General features: G+C 39.9%; 2 protein-coding genes across 3 annotated transcripts in view; one reads left to right on the top strand and one right to left on the bottom strand.

The window, feature by feature from the left end:
• Positions 1-3,290, bottom strand: part of kctd16b (potassium channel tetramerization domain containing 16b) — a gene marked incomplete at both ends in the record, with an annotated part of 67,124 nt that extends 63,834 nt beyond the window's left edge. Inside the window, one exon of the mRNA XM_083926412.1 lies at positions 2,453-3,290. Within this exon, the coding sequence (XP_083782538.1) occupies positions 2,453-3,290 (838 nt within the window). The remainder of the gene's footprint in view (positions 1-2,452) is intronic.
• Positions 3,291-17,089: 13,799 nt separating this feature from the next.
• Positions 17,090-22,391, top strand: yipf5 (Yip1 domain family, member 5). 2 transcript variants are annotated; one of them, XM_083927101.1, is made up of 6 exons: positions 17,090-17,188; positions 17,919-18,039; positions 18,357-18,532; positions 19,636-19,781; positions 19,953-20,134; positions 21,219-22,391. In XM_083927101.1, the coding sequence occupies exons 2-6, from the start codon at positions 17,930-17,932 to the stop codon at positions 21,379-21,381; spliced, it is 777 nt and encodes a 258-aa protein (XP_083783227.1). In that variant the 5' UTR covers positions 17,090-17,188; positions 17,919-17,929; the 3' UTR covers positions 21,382-22,391. The 2 variants fall into 2 exon arrangements, with proteins under 2 accessions (XP_083783227.1, XP_083783228.1); XM_083927102.1 differs by having other exon boundaries at positions 17,107-17,188; positions 17,922-18,039.
• Positions 22,392-22,691: the final 300 nt, after the last annotated feature.

Raw genomic sequence — 22,691 nt, 5'->3', positions numbered from 1 at the left:
CAATTGCCTTATGTGATTTATGGGGGTGGCTGTGGTTTTCCCTGAGGAGGGGGTGAACACATGGCTTAGTGGTTTCTAACCAGTGGTCCTGGCCTCCAATCATTACAGGGAAATATTGGGACAAGGTGGATAAAATATATTTTACAAAAATGGTCTTTTAAGGATCTGTTTTTATTTGCCAAACATCTGGGCACCTTGGCGCTGAAACGAGGCAGCAAAGCCAGTAGTAGAAAGAACTGGCTTAGATGTCCTTTTCCTTGAACTGAAAAATGTTTCATATGAAACCACTGCATCAATTACTCAAGGTAGGAGTTTGATAAGAGGATTTAGGACCACAAGGGATGTTACCTATAAGGTCTATGTAGTATTCAAATACCAGTAGAACACACAACTACTCAGTAAAGAAGATTTGAGTAATACATGTTGCCAGAGAGAGATGTCTGTGTCACAACTTGTTTTTGAATTGTAATTTTTTAAGGGACAAATAATCCTTTTTTTTTTCAAACCCCTGCGTCTATGAGAGAAAATGTAGCTTTGCGTGATGATGGATGGATGATAACCATAAGCCACACGCCAATCACAGCCCATCTCACACAAGGCGGTTCATTTATATATGACTCCCACAGCCCTGATCTCTGCACACCACTGCTATTACACACCGCTGCATTGACAAAGCTTTGTCTGCTCCACCCCAGCCTCCAACCTTCTAGTCTAGAGTCCTAATATGTATCAAAGATTAAAAATGATAATCACTGTCTTGCTTTGGGCACGCTCTTGTATACCTATCAGGGATTCCTGCTTTGTGCTCCGTTTCTTAACTCAGCATGCGCTGTCTAATACAGGAAGCATTATTAAGATGATAAGATGGTGCAGCCATCAACGCCACATATAACTGTATTTCCATTTGTGCAATAAATGGTTATATGTATGACAAGAGTGTTTCTGAATAAACTGTTATTAATGAATGCCTTGATAGATGCCTTGACACATTGATCTCAGAACTGTTGGCAGCCTCTCCAGTTTTAGTCTTCTTCCAGTTCTCAATTTAATGGCTTGGGGTTTGAACACAGAAGTCTGCATATGTGTTGAAATTGTAATAGCTTGTAATAGCTTTGGGAACTACAGTATATCAATGTATATCTATGATCAAAATAGGGTTCAGAAAATACAGAAAATAAAATAAAGATCTTCAACTGTCTTGGAGACCTAAAGGGGTATGATTTATTACAGCACATCTGCACAGTTTAGTATGTGTAGATTATCTAAAAAGTTTATTCTGCTTCTTGTGATATGTCTTACACGTTCTCTTACAGCATGTGAGGAAACACATCAGTGTAGGTCTCCCTATGGGTTCGGCGTGGATGATAAAGAAATGTCTTTCATTTTATAGACCTGTTTTTTTTTTTTGAATCTTTCATGGCATCTAAAAAATGGTCACTGCTACTGATTCAGGGGTTATCACAAATATGTTTTAGTCTTCTAGCAGCCAATGACTTTATATGGCTATGAAGATTTTAATAACATTTACAGTATAATATAATCTCTGGTTGTGAAATATTATTCATTGTGGGATCAGAGAATATGGATTATTTTGTGGCATGATAAAATCCTATTTAAAGTCACAATGATCTCTTTTTCACTTCTGCTCTTACCACATTCAGCTAGTAAGGAAAGATGGAGAGGAAAAGGAAAAATACAGGAGGAAATGTAAGAAGTTGAAAGGATTGGGTGGATGAAAGCAGAAAGGGGTGGAGTAAAAAATTGCACCCAGATGAGAAATGGCAAGCATTGACAAATCATTGCTCCGTCGATTACCATGGCTTAGATGGGAGTGAAATTATTGAAAAAGCTAGTTAAATCTTATGAAATATAAACTAGCCTGCCAGGACATACCGAATGCTGCAACATGCTGTAATAGGTTTGCAGACACTGAGATCATAACATGAAGTAGGCTGTCAGTTATGTGTTTGCTCCTCAGGTTTCATCGCTTCCAGGGAGCGATAACAACACCTTGGCTCAGCCTTAATTACTGGAGTAATCTCAAATTGGTTTGGTTTCACAAGGCTCAGACAAAACTTCAGACACTAATTGAGCATGTTTGCATATGGTGATGCAAGCTACCCACATGCCATGGACAAGTGGAACCTTTATAATCTCTGTTTGTCATGGGAATGTAAGCTCATTAAAAAAAACATTTGGCCTGTCCAAGTTAAAAATTAAAAAAAAGGAACACAATTCAGGAACTATAGGTACTAGAAACAGCAGAAGTCACCACACTGAAGTGTTCAGTACACACATCATTCAAAAGAGGGGTTGTCCTATACTAGAAACGCCCATCCACCCAAATAATCACGTCTCTCAGGACCAGTACAACAAGTGCGCCTTCTAGTGGGGGTGTAGTGTGCGCACGTGAATGTTGACGTGCTGTAACAAAAGCAAAGGTGTCACTTACGGTAGAAAACGTATTCTGTGTAGCTGGACCAGATCTTGTCCTCTGTGTGCTGGTTGACAAACGAGGCTGTGACTGAGGAGTTGCACGCCACCATTTGGAAACCGCACTCCGACAGCATGTCAAAAGACCTCTCCAGGTGCTTGAACTTGAGGTAATACCGGGAGGTGTATCGATCCGGGGTCCTGTCGGGGTCCCGGCTCTCGTTCAGGGTCTCCCCAAAAACTTCTTTGGCGAGGGCCACCCGCCCGCATATCAGTATCCGAGGCACCCTCCTGAACTTGGCGTCGGTCTGACTCTCTCGGCCCATGGTGCACGAGCCCCGGTACCCCACCGTGATGAAGCCGCTCTTTCTGTCCGCGGGGACGAGAGAGGACGGCGGACACTGCCGGTGGTCGCTGCCCTGGGACCCATCTTCATAGTCGCTGTGGAAGTAGTCATCAGGGCTGTGCTTGATATCGTCAGGGGTCAGGAGCTTCACTAAGTCGGGCAACTGGAAATACTCCGCCTCTTTCCTGAGTCTCCCTTTTTCCGGGAAGTGATCCGGGAGGACGACTTGCTTGTCACGGAGGAAGTCCAGCACATACCGGAATAAAAACCCGTCCCTGTCGATGAAATAACGGCCCTTGGGGTCTCTCGCCAAGTCATTAGATGCGTCTTTTTTAGAGGAGAATAGCTTACCGAGTAATGAATTCGGGGTGCCCACCAAAGTTGAGTGACGCGTGTAATAAACCTGGCCCCCTACGTTTAATTCAACAACATCTGGGAAACTGTTCTGAACTGATGCTTGCTCTTTGGGGTTAGTCCTACAGTTCCCACTCAGCGCCATCGTTTCCGTCATGAACAGCTACAGACGCGGCTACACACCTATTTCTACAGCAAGTCTTAAAAAAGTAAAAAAAAAAAAAAAAACGAACCAGGATGTTGAAAGTTGCTAAGCGGCGTCCTTGGTTATTCTGTGTTGATGTGGAGCCTCCAACTTCATTCTAGCAGGCTACAGCAATCTGAATATGCATTTTTTTTCATCGATCCGTGGTCATTATCACCTACCAGTCTTTGGCAGTTGTCGAAAATGAGGGGGGAGATTGCAGTCCGGGGCGTCCCTCTTTGAATGTTGAATTGATAGCAGGCTGAAATGGGCGACTCGGAGGAGGAAAGAATCAGTGCTGCGGGAGAGAGAAGAAATGTATCCGGGCGCATCAAAGCCTTGCATCCGTGGCTAATGTAAGAGCATAACAGGGGGGTGCCGGCTGTAAAAAAAAAAAAAAAAAGCACCGAATGAAAAATAAACTTGTCTTTCTCGCCCTTTTTCTACGGGAAGTATCCAATAAAAAGGAATATTTCTGCTCACATTCAACCAGAAAATTACGCAGAAGAACTGGGTAAACGAGAAAAAAAGTGCAACAACTTGTTTTAGGATAGTCCAAATAGGAGAAGATGCTGATGTAGAGTCACTTGCTCTTCCATTTCCCTTGAACACCAGCTGGTCCTCCGTGCAGACCAGCGGAAAGAGGCAGAATCCCTTTCAGTGGCGAGAAACTTCAGAGATTGCCCAAGCAAACCTCGGGAGTCCTTTAATGGTTTTGTCAGTAGCCTGTCACTACCAATACGTCGCCTGATCCGGGCTGAATCAAACTAAGTCCCTTCTTCAAAAAAACACAGTATTGACTGTGTTATAATGGTGTAAAAAAAAATCTCAGTTTAGATCTCTCTCTCTCTCTCTCTTTCTCTTTTTCTCTCAGAGCAGCTGAGAGGACCGACCCGCTGCTGGCTGCTTTCACCGGGAGCTGTCCGCGGTGCTGAAAAGAGAACCCCCCCCCCCCCCCCCCCCCCTTCCACACTCCCGCACCGCCTCCCCTCCCCCCAAAGCTGGGTGGTGTCTTCACGGCAGCTCCCCCATCACACACACACACACGTACACACACACACGCACACACACACACACACACACACACACACACACACACATACACACACACACACACACACACACACACACACACACACACACACACACACACACACACACACACACGCACTCACACACACACACACACACAGCATCTCAATGATTGCCGAGAACCATTGAACAGAAATCCGCCCTATTATCAGAAAAGCCTTATATTCTTAAATATCACACGTTTCTATGAATGTATATAATGAAATGATTACCCCCTGTTACATGCAAAGGTATACACTTGGTGCAGACAAAGGTTAAAAGAACTGCACTCTCCTGTTTGAAAAATAAGTTTAAGGCTTTCACTGCAGTTACTGTGCATAGTCGTGAAAATTGCTGTATCCATCTTTGTGCCGTTATTATAATAAGCTAAACGCTCACAATGCTTGAATTTGACCCCCAGCTTGAATCCATTTGCATGGCATTTATTTTTGAATATGTAAATGCAGAACATATTTGGGTTTCCAAGGTACAAGTATTGTTCCCAGTCTTGCATTTTGACTGCAACATGTTTGTGGTTTTCATTTTGGAGCCCTTTAACAAATTAAAGTCTCCTAACAAGATTACTTTATTCAAGACCAAGATATATGGCTGTAACTGGCAGTGAGTTGTAACATTATGGGAAGTTTTTGTCTTAGGCTCTGTAAGATGAGCAACAGCGCCTCCCTCTGTTTATTTTGCAACATGTCCAGACTTCTTCTTTCAGCACCATGGACAGCTCCTCGCACAGAACAGTGATATAAATATTATGCAATAGCTGTCTTATTTATCTAATATGTTTAAAAAGAAATTAAAAAACACTTGCATTTTCACAAATATTGATTGATGACAGCGACCATATAGTCTTGACTTATCAAGTACAGGATACTATCTATTAGATTTCTCCATAATTCACTTTAGCGATCAATAAAAAAACTAGTACAGTATATAGTGTAATCTGTAGTCTAACAAATATACACCGTCTGCTTCAGCTGCAGGGCCAAATCATGGCTTGTATTAAATACAAATATTATGCAAAAAAGTACAAATTATACAAAGTCTGCTGTATCTCAAAAAGTCTGGTTGATAGTACTACATACTAAACAGAGATCGTATTACATCTCTCTGCCTGTATGCTGTTTCTTTTTTTAATTTTCCTTTGGCATTTATCCACTTTATACCAAACTTGCCTCGAGCAAAACGGCATTTGTTAGCATTCCTTCACTAGATTCTACCTCTGAGGACATGATGAGATTCTAGTCTATTTAGCCTTCTATTAACTGTAGTTTACGGAAATATAGCCTCTTGCATCAGGCGGTATATATAAAGAATCAGTAGGAGCTTGTAGTTATTGTTCAGAGGCACTTCAGCAATATTGGGTATCACTCGATCATATACTTGGAAATCAGCAAGCAAGTCCTTAACTCTTGAGTATATATATTTTATTTTAACTTTTCTCCTCTGTCCTAACTTTCTACATGTTTTCAAACATGCCTCCTCGAATCCCCTAACTCAATTCGATGTAGATGGGCACTGATTCTGAATGCAATCATCAATCGTAAACAGTGGAATTATTGATGCGCATATGTGAAATGTGGTGCAGTGTTTCAAAGAGAGAGAAGAGAAAAAGGCAGGAAAAATGTAAATATAAAGATATGAATATGATATAGAAGTGATATAGTCTGTACTATTCAGTAAAATCATATTGATAGTATTTCTTGGATCAAATACAATAAGGGACATTTTCCTCAGAACTGAAAATCAATTATTCACTATAGGCAATAACTCATACTTTCTAATCAGAGAGTAGACATTACTGTAGAGAAATGGGGCATGGGAGTGTTATATAAAACAAAGTGAATGAGAGGGAGAGAGAGAGAGGTGTGTGCCTGGTCGGGACCTGAGCAGTCACCCAGAAGTAGGCCACGCTGGTAGCTTCATCATAAATACATGTAGGCACTACACCACCCCCTGCTGCATTGCTATTTAAAGGCCAGATGATTGACCACCTGTAAGGAGTTAAACCTGTCTGGGCTGACACAATTCATTTCAACTCAGCTTCCTCAGATCCCAAACGAGCTCTTAGTTTAATGGCATAAAAGCCCAGAAAACACCCAGGAGGACCATCGCCAAAGCAGACGACACATTCTTCTATGGGTTTTGTTCTCTACATGCAGTTCAAAATATATCAACATAGCCTGAGATACATCTTAATAAATGGTCAATTACAAAGTCATTTCAAAAATTCAGAGTTCCCATTTATTTAGTAAGTGAAACAAATCCCAGAGCTAAAAGGACGCCATACTTATCTGTCACGATTATTTGAGTTTCTTGCTTTTTTTTGCTGTTATATCTTTGAGAGCCAATTTCAATTCCATATTAGTCAATACAAAATATATGATAAAATATTTACTCCACAAGCACAGCGGGAACATTAATAATTTATCTTTTTTTTCCAAGAGAGACGCAATATCAGAAAGATTTTTAATTTTTCACTTGCAAAAAGAAAGCCACTTCTTACTCTCCAAGTAAAATCACAAGCCCTTTGCATCCTTCACACAGATCAATTTGGAGTGCAGTCATTTATTTTCCTTTGCAATGCAGAGAAAACTATTAAAGGGAATTTGCAGGCCAGTCACAGATGATTGAAATAAGCAGCATACCACTTCCACTTCCATCTCTCATTGCAGCCTCACTGAATGATGCCAGGCCTTAGATGGGAAATCTGCTAGTACAGCAGGCAAACATTCAATGCATAAATTCAGTTGACTCAGTTGAGTATTTACCAAATTGAGTTTCTATGAAAGCCTCAACTGTCCCTCAAGCTTGGACGTTTATTATTTCTTATTGAACTTGCTCAGCTGTAATTTTCAAACTTCTCAACAGGCAGCAACTTTAAATCAGTCAGTTTTGATTGTTGTTAGGTGAGAAATTCTGTTGAAGATGAGAGAATCCACAAAACCAATTAGAAGAGAGAAGAAGGCAGAGTATTGTGTTCGTCAGGTGGAATATGGTATTTGGTGAAAATGATTATAGACGCCATGGAAAACGACATTGCTGATGGCATAATGCCTTTTTATTTAAACTTAGTATGCTTGTTGTTTATTTGCAAGAGATTCAGATTCAGCCCTGGTGTCCATATTTTGATCAAAATCCAAACAATCACATACTGTAACACTTTTGCTACTTACAGTGTGTATTACAGTGAACGCATTAACTATTCCTTACACTGGGCCACCTACGGTATAATGTATTATATCACCTATTTATAAAAAAAAATAATTTTGGATTTGCTCAAAACTGGCCATTTTTCCAACCAAAACATTTGAAAACAGGAGTGCACACAAACAGTTGCAGTATACAGTATACACACACGCAAACCTTTTTTGTTTTTATTTTTTTTATATTTTAAAATGTATTCCTTGTGTGTGTGTGTATAGTGAGAAAAAAATCTGTGATTGCCTCATGGTTAGAAGCAAACTGGTAGATTATCTCTGGGAGGGAGAAAAGGCGTTTCCCTATAAACAAGGTCTTTAACCCCTCCTACTCCAGTGGGGCCATCAAACCAGACTAGGGTTGAACTGGGAAACTCTCGGCTGTGAACGCGTGTGAGTGTGATTAGAGCATTGTTCTCAGTGAAACTGCTCCGAGGAAAGCAGGAAAATGTGTTATCATACAATTGAGTAAAATGGACAGTTAAAACAACAATTTCTATAAATATATTATAAGATAATCACTAATATTGCATGGCTACTTTCTCCATAATTTACAGTGAGTCATCTTTTCTCCTGTGTGGTTGTTTTTTAGGAACATGACATCTTACGTTAAAAATAAATGTGTGTTTTTTAATCATGTATTTATTTATTTATATATTTATTAATTCATTTTTTGCATGAGATAAAAAAAAAAATAAGCTGCTGATGCTCAGTCCCAATTAGATCCTCTTAGCAGGCTGATGACTGGACTGAGCAGGTACACTCCCAACACCTCCGGCTGTTAACGCAGTGACTCATCACCTTTAAATGTGCCTTCCAAGACTCCTCGGCAAGGTTTTCAGCTTATTATAGTCTGCGGATGAACTCATCATCATTAAGAAAAATCTTGTTTCTGCAGTATTGATCTTTAAACATAAACTCCATGAAGTCCTTGTGGGAATCAGCAACAAGTCCCAGTGCCCCAGATTTGGTATGAAAACAAGTTATTTTTAGCTTTAAACATTTCGCTTCTAACCACTTTCACTCAGATGCGCTTTAGGAGTCAGTTGAACCTAGGAAGTACATTTAGTTGCTACACTTTTAATCACCATATCTCAAATGATGGCATCAATATTATGATCTGCAAACAGATTCTCATTCTTAGAGACATATTTCTTCTGTGGCTCAAAACACAGACTAAATGCCAGCAGACTGACAAATTTGGGATATATTTGTTGTGAATGTCACAGTGTTATTTTTTCTAGGGTACTGAGTAATACAATTACATTATCTCTGGGTTTTTGGTCCAATTCAGCAGGTCAAAAAATAAGTTTCTGCTTGCTTTGTGTTGCTTTGCTGCCCCTCAATCCCCTCCCCGTCCACTTTCTGCACAGTCCGAGGCAGCTTTCCCTGCTAAATCAGGTCCACTGCTCTCCCTGGAGACAAGGCTATTTAACAGGAAGCCCACTAAACATTAAGGGCTTTGGCAGCCAGAGCAGAGCAGGGTGGTGAGGGACAGACAAGCGTCTCCTGGATCCAGGATAAGTATAAGCCTGCAAGACACCACAGAGAGCTGGGGAGTTGAACGTCTCAGCATGTCTTCTTGCCAGCAACACAGCAGCAGAGCTGTCATCCCACTCACTAACTGACTCTGCAGGTGTGCGTGCGTGCGTGTGTGTGTGTTTGTGTGTGTGTGTGTGTGTGTGTGTGTGAGAGAGAGAGAGTGTGTGCGTGTGTGTGTGTGTGTGTGTGTGTGTGTGCGTGTTTTGTGAGTGTTGTACTAAGTGAATGCATCAAGAAAGAGGGTGTATCCTTGAAGCCAAATCCAAACAGAGCAGGTAACTGTGGATCCAAAGCTATTTTGGATGCCGCCACCAGAGCTGGGAGTTATTTTTGTGTTACTTCAAATTTTGGAGCTGACAGCAGCGGCGATGCTAGATGATGATACTGAATTTAGCTCAGACCATTTCTATAATGTTTGTTTGTGGGTTCAGACCCAATTGATAGCTAGTGATTTTTAGTGTTTACATATTTTTGTCTGAAGGACAGGCAGTCGTATGTTCTCACAACTTTTAGAGAGTTCAGAATGTGATAGTTATAGATACACTTTGGACAAAAATGCATTCATGTGTTTTCGTGTAGACATTTATCTTTATATATTATTTTGTGTTCGGCGTGTTACACAGATTCATATTCATATTGTTTTGTAGACAGATTTCAAATTCAAAAATTAAAATGGAGTTGTGTATATCATGTCCATGAGAAGAGCCCATATGACTGCCCCCGTCTTGTGGTATTCACAGCCTCATAGGAACATTTCTGAAAGCTTGTAATTCATGAGTTGCAAAATTTATGCCGACATTTTCAGAAATGGCGAAGGCCATGGGTAAGTTCTGTAATTTAGTTGTAAAGAGAGAGGAAATATTGACGATCCCAACGGCCTCATATTTTCCTCTGCCATTATGCTTTTTACATTTTCTGCGTTACATTACCTGTTCACCAGCTTTCTAAATGCTTAGCCTCGGTAGCTTCTATGTGGCTGTTGCCTAGCAGCGGTGTTCACATAGGCACCCAGGCATATTGTGTACTTGACTCCGTGTGTCATTACAAGCTCAAGAGTTCCATTTCAAGGCAGTTTTAACATCTCAATTGTTTAGTTGCTGCTATACAGTATGTAGTGTGTATATTTTTAGTTAATTCTGGTTGCATCAATAAGGACCTCTATTGACTCAGATCATTGATCTAAATTACTTGTCTCATACTATAGCGTTTATCATGAATAGATCAAGGTGTGTCAAAATGTGGATCCCGGACATGGTCATTAGTGCAAAGCTGTCCCCTCCTTACCTGTAAGCCATTCACTTATTAAAACAGGTGTATGTTTTCCTTCAATTCTTAACAAGGATTATGTTATAACATTAAATATCTTGGTAGACTTGTTCAATGGTCGACAAGCTCGCTACATGCTACCCAAAAAGCAACTGATAATGAATCCATCCTCAAATTAGCTACACCTACCACGTCAAGGGTTGCAAGGGTCTGTGGCCTATCCCAGCATGATACCACTCTGTCACTAGCTCTGTCAACTGATGAAGGAGAGGAAAATTACTTTAATTAGTGCTTTTTGTTTTTGAGGCTTGATATCAGCCTACGTGTGGGCACATAGTACTTGAGTCACAATGAGGAAGAAACAAGTAAATAATCATAATCTTGTTTACAAATCATCATGACAACCGGCCTTTATGTCTCCAGCTGGGATCTGGGACTGTTAAAGATAATAAACATGACAAATGATTATGTTAAATGATTGCAGTGCCAATGACAGATATATCGCAATGCAACATACAGTGGTCCGAGTCTTTTGACATGTATCTTCTTCCTTTCTGCAAGGTGTTTTATTTGAAAAGATAATTATGGTTTTTAGAAATGAAGTAGAACTTATTAAGCAGCAAAACACGTCTTCATCCTACATGGAGACAAAGAGTAATGTTGCTGAAAAGTGATAATAACAGCTAATTTTTTTAGAGAAATAGCCCTTCTGCACTCTCAGAGATGATCAAACTCGTACCAAAACCAGGCGGTTCTGTGTGTATCTTACAGTACAGTAACTGGCGTTTGATTCAATTTGCACCATGTGGGACTCAGAAAGCAGTTGGCCAGGATCAAGTTGTGGGTGTAGTGAAAGGGGGGAGGAGGTGGAGGATCTGACAGCTCCGTGGTGAAAAAAAAATGTCTCTGTGCATTTGTTATAAAAAAACATCCATTGAGTCAGAGTGTGTGTAAGTGTATACTGAGTCATCTTTCTAACTGGGTTGCATCAGAAACAGATGAGCCGTGAAGAGTGTGTACGGAATAACCATTCAGTCAGATTGTATTTACTCGCTGGATATTAAATTTCTACTGAAAGGGGAAATTACATTTGCAGCAGTAATGTGCTTTTAGATATGTTATCAGTATCTGACTTCAAAATCAAAATCAAAATTCTGAAGAAAAAAACAAGAGAAACTGCACTTGAAACAGATGTACGAATCACCTCACATTGGCAGCCTTTTTCCTGCTTTAAGAAGAATAAACTCTGAAGGCTAAAGACTGAGTCTAAGCAACTTAAGAAGGGATTTGTTTGCCAAAAGGGTCAGCCCATATCCGTACCGTTCTCTCCATCTCTGAGGCCACTCCTTGGAGATGCACAGTGCAGTGAGGATCTTCAAGCCCGAAGGGATCTTGACCCTGTTGATTTGGCAAACCATGCAGATGAGATGTTGCTAAGCACCCGCTCTCCCTCTGCCAGCGTAAAGGCCATGTGGGAACACTGTGGAGGGGTAGATAGCTGTGCTAGTTTACTGCCACAGTCAGCTTTCAGCTTTCCTGTGGCATGTGTTTCTGACTCTGTGAGTGTGTAGGAGAGTGTGTGTGTGTGTGTGTGTGTGTGTGTGTGTGTGTGTGTGTGTGTGTGTGTGTGTGTGTGTGTGTGTGTGTGTGTGTGTGTGTGTGTGTGTGTGTGTGTGTGTGTGACACCTTGAACAACTCTCTCTCTCTCTCCCTCCTTCTCTCCGTTCTTCCCTCCAGTATTTTCCACGCTTTACTCTTTGGCTCTTGGGATTAAAGATTGGTTTCCAAAGGTCCTCAATGTGTGAAAAATCTCTTGATCGAGCCAAATCTCCAAAATCCCTTAGAACTGAAAACCCCCTTTAAAGGTGCAGTATCTAATTTTACTCTTTCACCATTACCATCAGCAAATTACTTAAAATGCTTTAATGGGTGGTTCAGTATCTTGCATGATTATATATGTAAATGTGCTGTTGAATGACAAGTAACAAATACTCACCTGACATAAATATTGAAACTGTGATATAATACAGTATAAAGTGATATGCATGTAGTGAACAATCAAGACCGGCACAAAGCTCTCTGCATGCACAGTGAAAATGAATCATTTCTGCCTTTATGAGAAAGTGAAAGCAACAGAAAGTAGAGGATGTACAATCGAGTGTGTGGTGGGTCTCTGTTAACCCTGTCATCAGTAATTTCATCAGGAAAGCAGAATGTCCAGTGGGGAGTTTTCCCAGACAACACATTGTGTTCATATGATATCTTATGAAAAATTATGGAAACTGGTTTGTATGGTATCTTACAAAATATTCTATTAAACGTTGTGAACCTGTAACCATGATGTGACTGTGACTGTTGAGTTTAGACACCAAAAGACTCTTCTTAGAGCAGTTGCGTTCAACAGTCATACATATATATATTTCTCCATTGACAGTAGCTTCAATAATGAAACAATGCACCCAGAGCCTCAAGAAATTATGTCATTTTTTTCAACTGAAGAAAACACAGCCAAAGGCAATATGATCATCTTTCCCCAAAGGATTGTTAAAAAGCATTCTGGGAAATATATAGGGTGATGTAGATATATAGAAGAGGCAGTTTACAGACAGGAAAACACAAAAGAAATTGCAATACTTCATCATAACTTCTGAAACTTCTGAATGCATTAAACATCATAAACTGATTATTTAAAACCACGTGAAAGCATCTGAGGGAGGATTGTCTGGCACTTAGTGGCCAGACTGATGATCAGGTAATGCAAGTTGGCAATTCCACTGGAGTCCCAAAAGAAATATCTGTCTCTTAGTCTCGGACCCACTCTTTCCTTTGTCAAGTAATCACTTTCAGTTAGACAGAAAATAAACTTGAAGAGGAACATTTCATATGGTGAGCTTAGACTTAGACTGATATTGGCATTTTGTCAGCCTGTCAGTGATTTGTCAGTGTACGAATATAAATTGATTGTATGTGATATGTGATATTAATATTCCTATTATAATTAAGAGCATTGGCGTACTAGATGCACTTGTTCTTGCTCTTCTTTTCCTTCAGTATAAGAAATCAAAATGAAACACTGAAACCTTTTGAGGATTCCTAGTTTAAAAGTTATTACATAGTGGCGAGAAATATTGCTTTAAAGCATTTCTCTATCCAAACAAATTGATCTTGGCATCAACCATGATAAAGTTTTAATTGATCATTGCATCAACAATTTAAGAAATAACGAATGATGGGATTTGAATTGTCCAATATTGATTCTGCACCTTTGAAGTCTTTATAAACAACAATCCCCAAGATTCTGTCAAATGGAACCAATATTGACTTTGTTGTCATTTGATCTCCAATAACAAAATACTGCAGCGTTGACCCACTGGGCCAAATCAAATGAATGTCTAGCATGACACATCTTGCAGAGAATATAATCAGTATGATCGCAATTTATAACAAAAATGAAGGGAACTGGGAAGTGAAACTTGGCAAAGTCAGTGTTTGGGTGTGATGGAAGAAAAGGAAGAGGCAAGGCCATGCTACTGTTTATAATATGATACTTATTTTAGAAGCCTCTAAATCTGTTTTGACACATAGAACACTCGTGGGTTGAATGGTACAGTCCCTGATGCCAACCAGAGGCTGATAAGACGGATGGCAAAACTCCACAGTATACACGCGGTCATACAGCATCAGTCCTGTATCACGGCTTACCTAAAGGTTGAAATGAAAAGACACTTTATTAATGGTTCATGTGTTAATTTGGATAAAATATGAATGCAAAAAGAAGCAAAGCATGGACATTTCTGTGAAAAACATTTTTTAATCTATTTGATGCATTTTGTGTCTCTTTTGAGTAATGCCTCTATTCATCATAAATTGCTCGAAATACTCTTATTCCTAAAAAATCTAAACAATATGCATTTTGAAAAACAATACCAGATTTCTGTCCAAAGTGGTTTTACATAAGAGCGACAGCACACTACTCTTATATGTTTAAATGCTTTGGTGTTACCAGTATCATGACTAGATTCCAGAATGAGATGTATCTTTATGTTTATCATTTTGTCAGAAACTGTTAAATCTCAAGTGGGTGTAAATCTCTTTTTGGAACAAACTTCACAAACTCTTCAGCTAATGATGTTATTTTAATTCTTATCTGGCTCACTCACAGAGAGAAAGCTGCTTCAGAGAAAGGAGCCCTTCAAGAACCAGTATGATCTCTGGGAGAGGAGAGGGAGGGGGCAGGAAATTGAATTAGATGAATTATAGGAATTTATTAAATCTTGTTAATATTCTTAGGAAATGTGCACATCCATTTCTGCTGTCTCTGTGTGTGTGTGTGTGTGTGTGTGTGTGTGTGTGTGTGTGTGTGTGTGTGTGTGTGTGTGTGTGTGTGTGTGTGTGCGTGTGCGTGTGCGTGTGCGTGTGTGTGTGTGTGTGTGTGTGTGTGTGTGTGTGTGTGTGTGTGCGTGTGTGTGTGTGTGTGTGTGTGTGTGTGTGTGTGGGTGAAAATGATCTCCCATCTGCATTTTGTTTGTTGGTCCAGAAGAACATATAATAAGATAGCTCAATCCCTTGATTTTTCCTTTCTCCCTTGAAAAGATGAGAGAGAAATCTTAATTGAGGGAACGTAGGTGGTGAAGACCAGGGGTTGCTACGGCAGAGGAAATTCAGTAGTTTTAATCCACTCACCCACCCAGGCATTGACAGCAGGATTACAGCAGAGACTCTATAAAAGGAGTCAATCATGAGAGCATATGGCAATACCCTGCCCTAAATTAAATTACCCTCTCTGGCACTTTTCAATTTTCTTTCATTAAGTGGATTAAGAAGAAAGGCATGTTCTTCAAGTTTAGAAATGATTCAAAGTCTAAAGGAAGATGAGAGGCAATGGAGGCGAGGAGACTAATTTCTGTTTGATTAGTCATGGGTGATTGCTGTAGGAATTTATGTTCCGTGCATCAAATGGATTTTGTTCATCATGAGGCAGAAAAATGATCCATGTCAGGCCTGCAGCTCAAAGGTTTGTTAATTACATTTTTTCGTTTATTGTGTTTGTTTGTTTGTTTGTTTGTTTGTGTTTTCTCACCCACCTGGACTTTTCAAATATCATAAGATGCATTTGTTTGTCCTTCAGCATAAAAAGACACCAGTAATATAACAGTATTGGAGCTATGAGAGCAAGTGATTTAACTTGTGTTCTAGTTGAATCTAGTTGCCAGTATCAACAGGAAACATAATTTGACATAATGTCACAATGTTTCCTGGGGAAAAAAAATGTGCTCACAAATCATGTAACCTTGCTGAGGCAGCCGCTTTGTGCAGCACTGACCAAAAGGCTTCTCTATGTATTGTGGCCCTGAGACCCATAACTCAATCAAAGTTTCTCAAAGACGGAAAAGGCTCAGTATGTCTCTGCTGAATAATGACTAAGTTTTCCTCCATGCCTTTTTCCGCTGTATTATTCTCTCATTTCTCATTCTGTGAAGAATTGTTTTACTTCGGGCTAGGACCAGAGCCAAGTCTGTATTATCCAGTTCTTTTTCACACTGCAACAGTTAATCTATGGCTAAAAGTCAAACATGTTATTGTTATGGATGCCAGAGGTGGTTTTGTTTCAGCACTGAGGCAGAAATAATCTAGTTTTAATAAGCCCTGGGTAGGACGCTAGAATAGTAATTTTCACTGATGTGACACAAGAATATTGGTATGAATTTCCTAGTTTTCTAGTATCACAAAAACTCAATTTAGTCATTGTATATTAACCATATGTCATTGTCATCTAAATTCATATATATTTGGTTGTTCTTACTATTTCTCTTTTCAAATATGAAGATTAAAGAGTATGAGAGAGGATCACCATTTCATTATTTTTCTTTGCGTTCCTCATTTGTGGGCTAGTCTTTCATTCATTTAAGGTCAAACCTCTGTGATGCCGTCCGCCTCTCATTCCCTTCCATCCCCATTTCCTCTCAGCAGAGGTCATCAGCCTATTATTTTACATTATCTGTCATCATCAAAGAGGCTGAATCCACCTGCAGAAATGACAGAGTGATTGATCTGCTCCTCTGCATCCCGATGACAGGGACTACCTTTGTTCTTGTCAGGAGGACAACATTAGTTCATGCTCTGTCTCTATTTGTTACTATTAGACCCTGGTCTGTGGTTTCCTCAAACTATGGCTCAGAAACCAGTAGGGTCTCAAATCTACCTGCGGTGGGCAAAACAGGCTGTTTGAGATGTCTAACCATATCTTTAGGAATTGAACATGTATTTTTTTTGTCTTTGACATGTTTATTAATCATAGTTAAAGGTAGGACTTATTATGTTTCTGTGGAGGGGAGTGACCTCTAATCTTTTATTGGTACTTTGAACCATTGCATCAATTGCCAATTCAGTCACTTTACCTCTTTCTTCTTTTACAGTGTTTAGCTATTTTTAGCTTTCAATTGTTTTTTGCTGTGTACATAGGCTATTCTTATTATATTTGGCATCGGTTATTGATGTTTTTGTTATTTGCACTGTCCTGTTTTACTGCTGTAACACTGTAAATGTCTCCACCGTGGGACTAATAAAGGGTTATCTTAGTTTAGTTTATCTGTCCATGCAATACCCCAGTCGCCTGCAGAAGGCGCCACATTTTTATGCAAAGGATAATTTGCAAATGTCACAGACGGCTTCCCGTCGGCTACGTATCGTCCCGGAAGATGCACCTTTCTCCTGACACGTAGCAACCCCAACTACAACCGAGTTGGCAGGGCTCTGGGATACATTTGTTTAACAGCACGGGTACGTATTCGCATTTGCGATGCTTTTTACTGTAAGAGAAAAAATATGTATGAAATGTTAAAAGGAATATTAACTAATGTTAAGGCACCGCTGACATGCATGCTAGGTCTCCAGACCTGTAAAAGCTAACGTTAGCATTAGCTAACCAACTAGCACAGCAGGAGAGTTAACGGTACGTTAGCCACCCAAAGATTAGTAGCTTTTGTTGCGTTTGTCTTGTGTCCATATAGATGTTAGTTAGTTAGTTAGCTAGCTAATAAGAAGTCGTGTTCGTTGGCTCGTTGTCGCGGTTTTCCGGACGTACCTTAATCATTCTCATGTAACATTATTGGCACCCGTAACTCCACAGAGAGACATATTTTGGACACAACGCAGATGTTTAACATAAGTCCCGCATGCGTGGACATGTATTGATTAAGTAGCGATGCGTGAACTGTGCCGTTCTTCTTAACGTGGTACAGTCATTGTTTTGAAGATAAAAGTGTAGATGTTCCGCACCTAAACAAAATGATGCTACAATGATGGCAAGATGATATTTTTTGAGATGCTTTTCTAGATTATGTACATTTTTTTTTTATTGTTTAAGCCAACGGTACCATCTATTACACAGCAAAATTAGATATTTATACTTGATATATTTACACCCTCTCTCCCATCACTCTACCATCCCTGTAAACCAAAAAATTATTGACCTTAAGTTATGTCCCTGATTCTGCCCCTGTGACTCCAGCAGAGTGAGAGATGGCAGGGTTTGACAGCTTCAACACAGACTTTTACCAGTCCAGCTACAGTGTAGATGAACAAAGCCAGGCAGGCCATGGCTACAGCAACCCTGAAAACCCCTACAACAAGTAAGTGGAAAAAAATAACTCTCCTTACTCGTTGATCCCTCAGTAGTTAACACTTCCAAGAGTAACATTATTATTCTTTGATTTGCCCTTTCAGCTTCTGAAGACTCTTGTTGCCTTGCTGAATTCCTTATTTGACATCTTTTAAGTGTTTGTGGTTAAGGGGAAGGACAATTTTGCTTTTAAAATGTTAATTGCTTAATTGAAACAACGTCCTTGGAAAGCAACATGCCTTTTTAAGTATAAATAGGCTGATTTAGAAGTAATTTAATGTCCTTAATTTAGTTAACTGATGAGCATTATTATCATGTGTTTCCTAGGCCATATGATGGCCAGTACGACTACTCCCAGCCCATGGGCTACTCTCCCCCGGGGATGATGCAGCCCCAGCAGCCATACACGGGACAAATATTCCAGCCAACACAAACCTACACTCCATCTGCGTCACAATCCATGTATAGCAGCAGTTTTGATGATGAACCGCCACTGCTGGAAGGTAAGTGAACCACAACCTGTAGGCTGTGACTTCTATCTGCCTGTTTGGCTCTTATCAATTTCTCTAACTTCTCTTACAATATTTCTCATTCACAAGTGCAGGAATTTTGCAATGAAACTAACTAGTACAGCACAGTTTCAGTTCAGTTAGTAGAAATATTCATTCGTCGCACTGTTGGAATTATTTTAAGTTACTTTTACAAGAGCACCAGTTGACTTCCTAAAAAATAAAGTAATAGCGAACTTGTGGAAATGGGTCTGCAGTATCACTGCTAGGACGTGAACCTGTCTTTAAGGCGTGAAATTAAAGCTTAATCCGGCAGTTGCAGTCACTAGCAGAGTCTGAGAAAAGACTGGCTACTTGACAAAGTGGCTGCAAAATTGGCAGACCCGACTTTTCCAAAAAGCTGTATTTGCTGCTTAAATAACACACGAGAAAGATTTTCATTGGCATACATGCACTGAGCAACACTGAGCTTCTAATTGAGTTGTGGACGGAGCCATCCAGGGGTCCATGTACAATACTTGCACTTCCTGCTCCTCATGTTTTGAGGAAGTGATTTGTTTTAACATTTTAACTAGAGACTAAATCAGTTTGCTACAGCTGAGATCACTGTGACCTAAAGAGCGATCTCCAATCCTCTAATTGTGTCTTTCACTGTGATTGTATACATGTGTGGCACAACCCTACTATGTCTTAATGTCAGATTGAGAGCTGAGCAGAAAATGTTGATGATTGCTCAAGCCTAATTCACACTCTTTAGACTAAAATGAGTGTGACCTAGAGAGGTGAAGACAAACCTCCAGGCTATAAAGAGAAACTTTATCACATGAGTCATTTCTATTTTTATCCTCATGAAATGCACTGACTGAAAAGTCTTAACATTCTGGAAGAGAGAGATTTCTTTGTAACTTTAAAGACATATTGTTGATATTAGTTTAGACTTTTTTTTCTGACCAGTAGCCGACCCTCATTAACCTGCCATTGACCGTTATCAGACAATTAGGTACCTGAGTCCCGGTTCACCTGTCAAGGAGAGCAGCTCGGACATACTTGCTTAGTTCTGGTGTCCAATGTTTTTATGTCTCTTTTCTCTGTCTTAGAATTAGGAATCAACTTTGACCACATCTGGCAGAAGACTCTGACGGTGCTCCATCCAATGAAAGCAGCAGATGGCAGCATCATGAATGAAACAGACCTTGCTGGCCCCATGGTCTTCTGTTTGGCCTTCGGAGCAACACTTCTCTTGGTAAATCGTTAGGTTAAAGTCGGTGAATAATACCTCTTGAGAACTTGTATCAGTAAAAACAGGCACTGACATCCTGCAACACCTTATAATACTGTAGCTGTCATTATCTAGGTGTGTCTATATCTATATCTGACTGTGTGGATGTATCTTTTTTTTCCTTTCTGTTAACAGTCAGGTAAAATCCAGTTTGGATATGTGTACGGAATCAGTGCAATTGGCTGCCTTGGGATGTACTGCCTACTTAACCTAATGAGTATGACGGGAGTCTCCTTTGGCTGTGTGGCAAGTGTGCTGGGATACTGCCTCCTCCCCATGATCCTCCTCTCAAGCTTTGCAGTCCTCCTCTCTTTGCAGTGAGTACACAGGAAATCAATAATGTTTATGGATGTTAATATACCTTGTAAAATATGCAAAGGCATTTCTTAGTCTATAAACTGCACTACTACTAGACAACACGGGTGTAACGATACACAGAAGTCACAGTTCGCTTCATTAGCCGGGTTTAGGAGTCACGGTTCAGTGTGTGTTTGACAAAGCAGAAAAAAACCCAAATGCTCACGTGTACGTTTCTGTTCATTTATTTTGAACAAACAGTAGTGCAAGTGTCAAAAGACAGACAAAGTCCTCTTGCATCCTCGAGGCAACACTTTGCCCGCTAGAGACTTTGGTAAACTACTTTCATTATGAAGGAGCATTTCAAACACTTTGCTTTTAAACTGCACGAAAACTAAACAAACACTTTTAAAAATTCCAATATATCTCAATAGGCTATACAATTGAAGACCGTCTTTTATGCTATGAAACTGAAAATGCAAAATGTGTGTTGCTTTTTCTTTATATCTATTTTTATTTGTCGCAGCACATCTGGGTGAGGCCGTTGAATATGCCGTAGCATGTTCGACGTGTTTCCATTCAAATGCGTTACAACGGTTGAGCAATGCTGCCATACCATCCTTGTCTTATAACTCTGTCTGTCGCTGCTGTGCCAGCTGAGGTATTTCACTTGCGCTCGCTATAGTGTGACTGAGTCTCACGCCAATCAGCTTGTTGTGCTAACCTCACCACATTTTGTGGTCAAAACGGCACCCAGCTAAAAAGTTTCCTGGCAGAACTCTGTGCACTGTACCGTGACCTCTATGCCGTGACAGTTCAACACAATGTCATGAACTGTTACAACCCTATTTAAGTACTGTGGTTAACATTTCTCAGTAAGGGTTTCGTTGTATTAGTATTATACAACTTTAAAAATATAATTGGTATCATAACAAGCTCAGCTAATCTATATCAGAAGTGTTGGACTTGTTTTAACGTTTTTGCATGTTTGATAGGAGTTACACAAATAACTGTATATGTAATAAAACTTATTTACACAGCTTTACTACAGATAACTGTTAAATCGTGAAAGGTAACTCCCTGCTTCTCTCTTGTCCTCTTTAGGGGAATGGTGGGAATTATATTAACGGCAGCAATCATTGGCTGGTGCAGTTTTTCAGCCTCGAAGATCTTCATCTCGGCGTTGGCCATGGATAGGCAGCAGCTGTTGGTTGCTTACCCATGCGCTCTCTTATATGGGGTCTTTGCACTCATTTCTGTCTTCTAAAAAATTATTTAGTAACACTTTAAACTAACTGCTCCTAAGTTTCTGTAATTTCAGTGTAATAAGCATCAGTGTAATTATTGGCCAAATATACTGTCACTGCAGAAAAATGGGAGCTCCTGTCTAAAACGGCACCAAGGCTTGTTTTTGTTTTTTTTAGTTTTTCTTTTTATAAGCCTCCATCTCTCACTACATTCCGACTTGACCATCTGCCTCCTGTCGACTGTGTTTCCCTCAACCATCTTAAAGGAGAGGACTTTCAAATAAACCGGGTGAAAAATGACTCTCCTGTGGACCACATTGAGCCTTGAGTGATCTGATTTTAAGGACATGAAGGAGATGGACTGGTGAGCGATTAGTTCACACAATGGAAACCCAAGGAGGAAATTTAATTTGGACACACATTGACACGGGAAAGGTCCTCAATTTCCTAGAAGGACTGATAACAACCTTCAGCAAATCAGGCTTATTTGTAGCCAGTGAAAACAACATCATGCTTTTTGCAAAAGCTGTTGTTTGCCTTTTCTGGCAAACACCTAAAAATTCAAGACTAAGGGAAACACCAACATCTGCAGAAGACTACGGTAGCTCATTCTACTTCTCCACCCAGAAAAAGTGGAGGAAAATCATCCTCTGTATCTGCTTTTCTCGTGGACTGTGATGTCAGGGATCTCCTCATGTGCTTACCACAGCAGCGATCTGATCTTTGATGTAAAACAAACAAAAAATGCAGCTCTGCTATATCTTCTCACATATTATTATATTCTCTTGAGATTCATTTGAATGTTGATGCCTTTCAAGAAGAATACCCAGTTTGCACAAAAGCATTATCTAATTTTCAAAACCAAACAACTTTGATTAGATATTGGGAATTAGTAGTCTGATATATACTGTATATTTCTAGCTACAGACATTTCTCTATAAGTTGTTGCTATCCTTTACATTTCTTAAGTTTCTGTTTTCGTCGACTCACTCTGTATGCTTTGATGTGTCATCTGTTGTTCCTGTCTTCTAATGCACATTAAAGTCTTTGAAAATGATCTGCCTTGTGATATTAAAATGTACATTGTATGACCAGGCAGATACAGTAATTGTAAGAAGTGGTACAACCTGCTGTGTGGAACAAGAAAGGCAGGTGTGCACCGGAAGAAGTTGCCGTATGATTTAGGATTGCAGTTGCCTGCTTCAGCCCTCAAAACATTTGCAGTTCTTCAGTCATCAGTTTCAAGTACTACTGAAGACATTCTACCTTATTGTGATTGGGTCATTTTTAATAATTTTTCAGCTGAGCAATTTAAAGCCATTCTCATTAC

This window comes from Echiichthys vipera (assembly GCF_963691815.1).
Source record: "Echiichthys vipera genome assembly, chromosome: 14".
Taxonomy (NCBI): domain Eukaryota; kingdom Metazoa; phylum Chordata; class Actinopteri; order Perciformes; family Trachinidae; genus Echiichthys; species Echiichthys vipera.
Note: the sequence above shows the minus strand (reverse complement) of the source record. Positions and strands in the feature narration are given on the sequence as shown.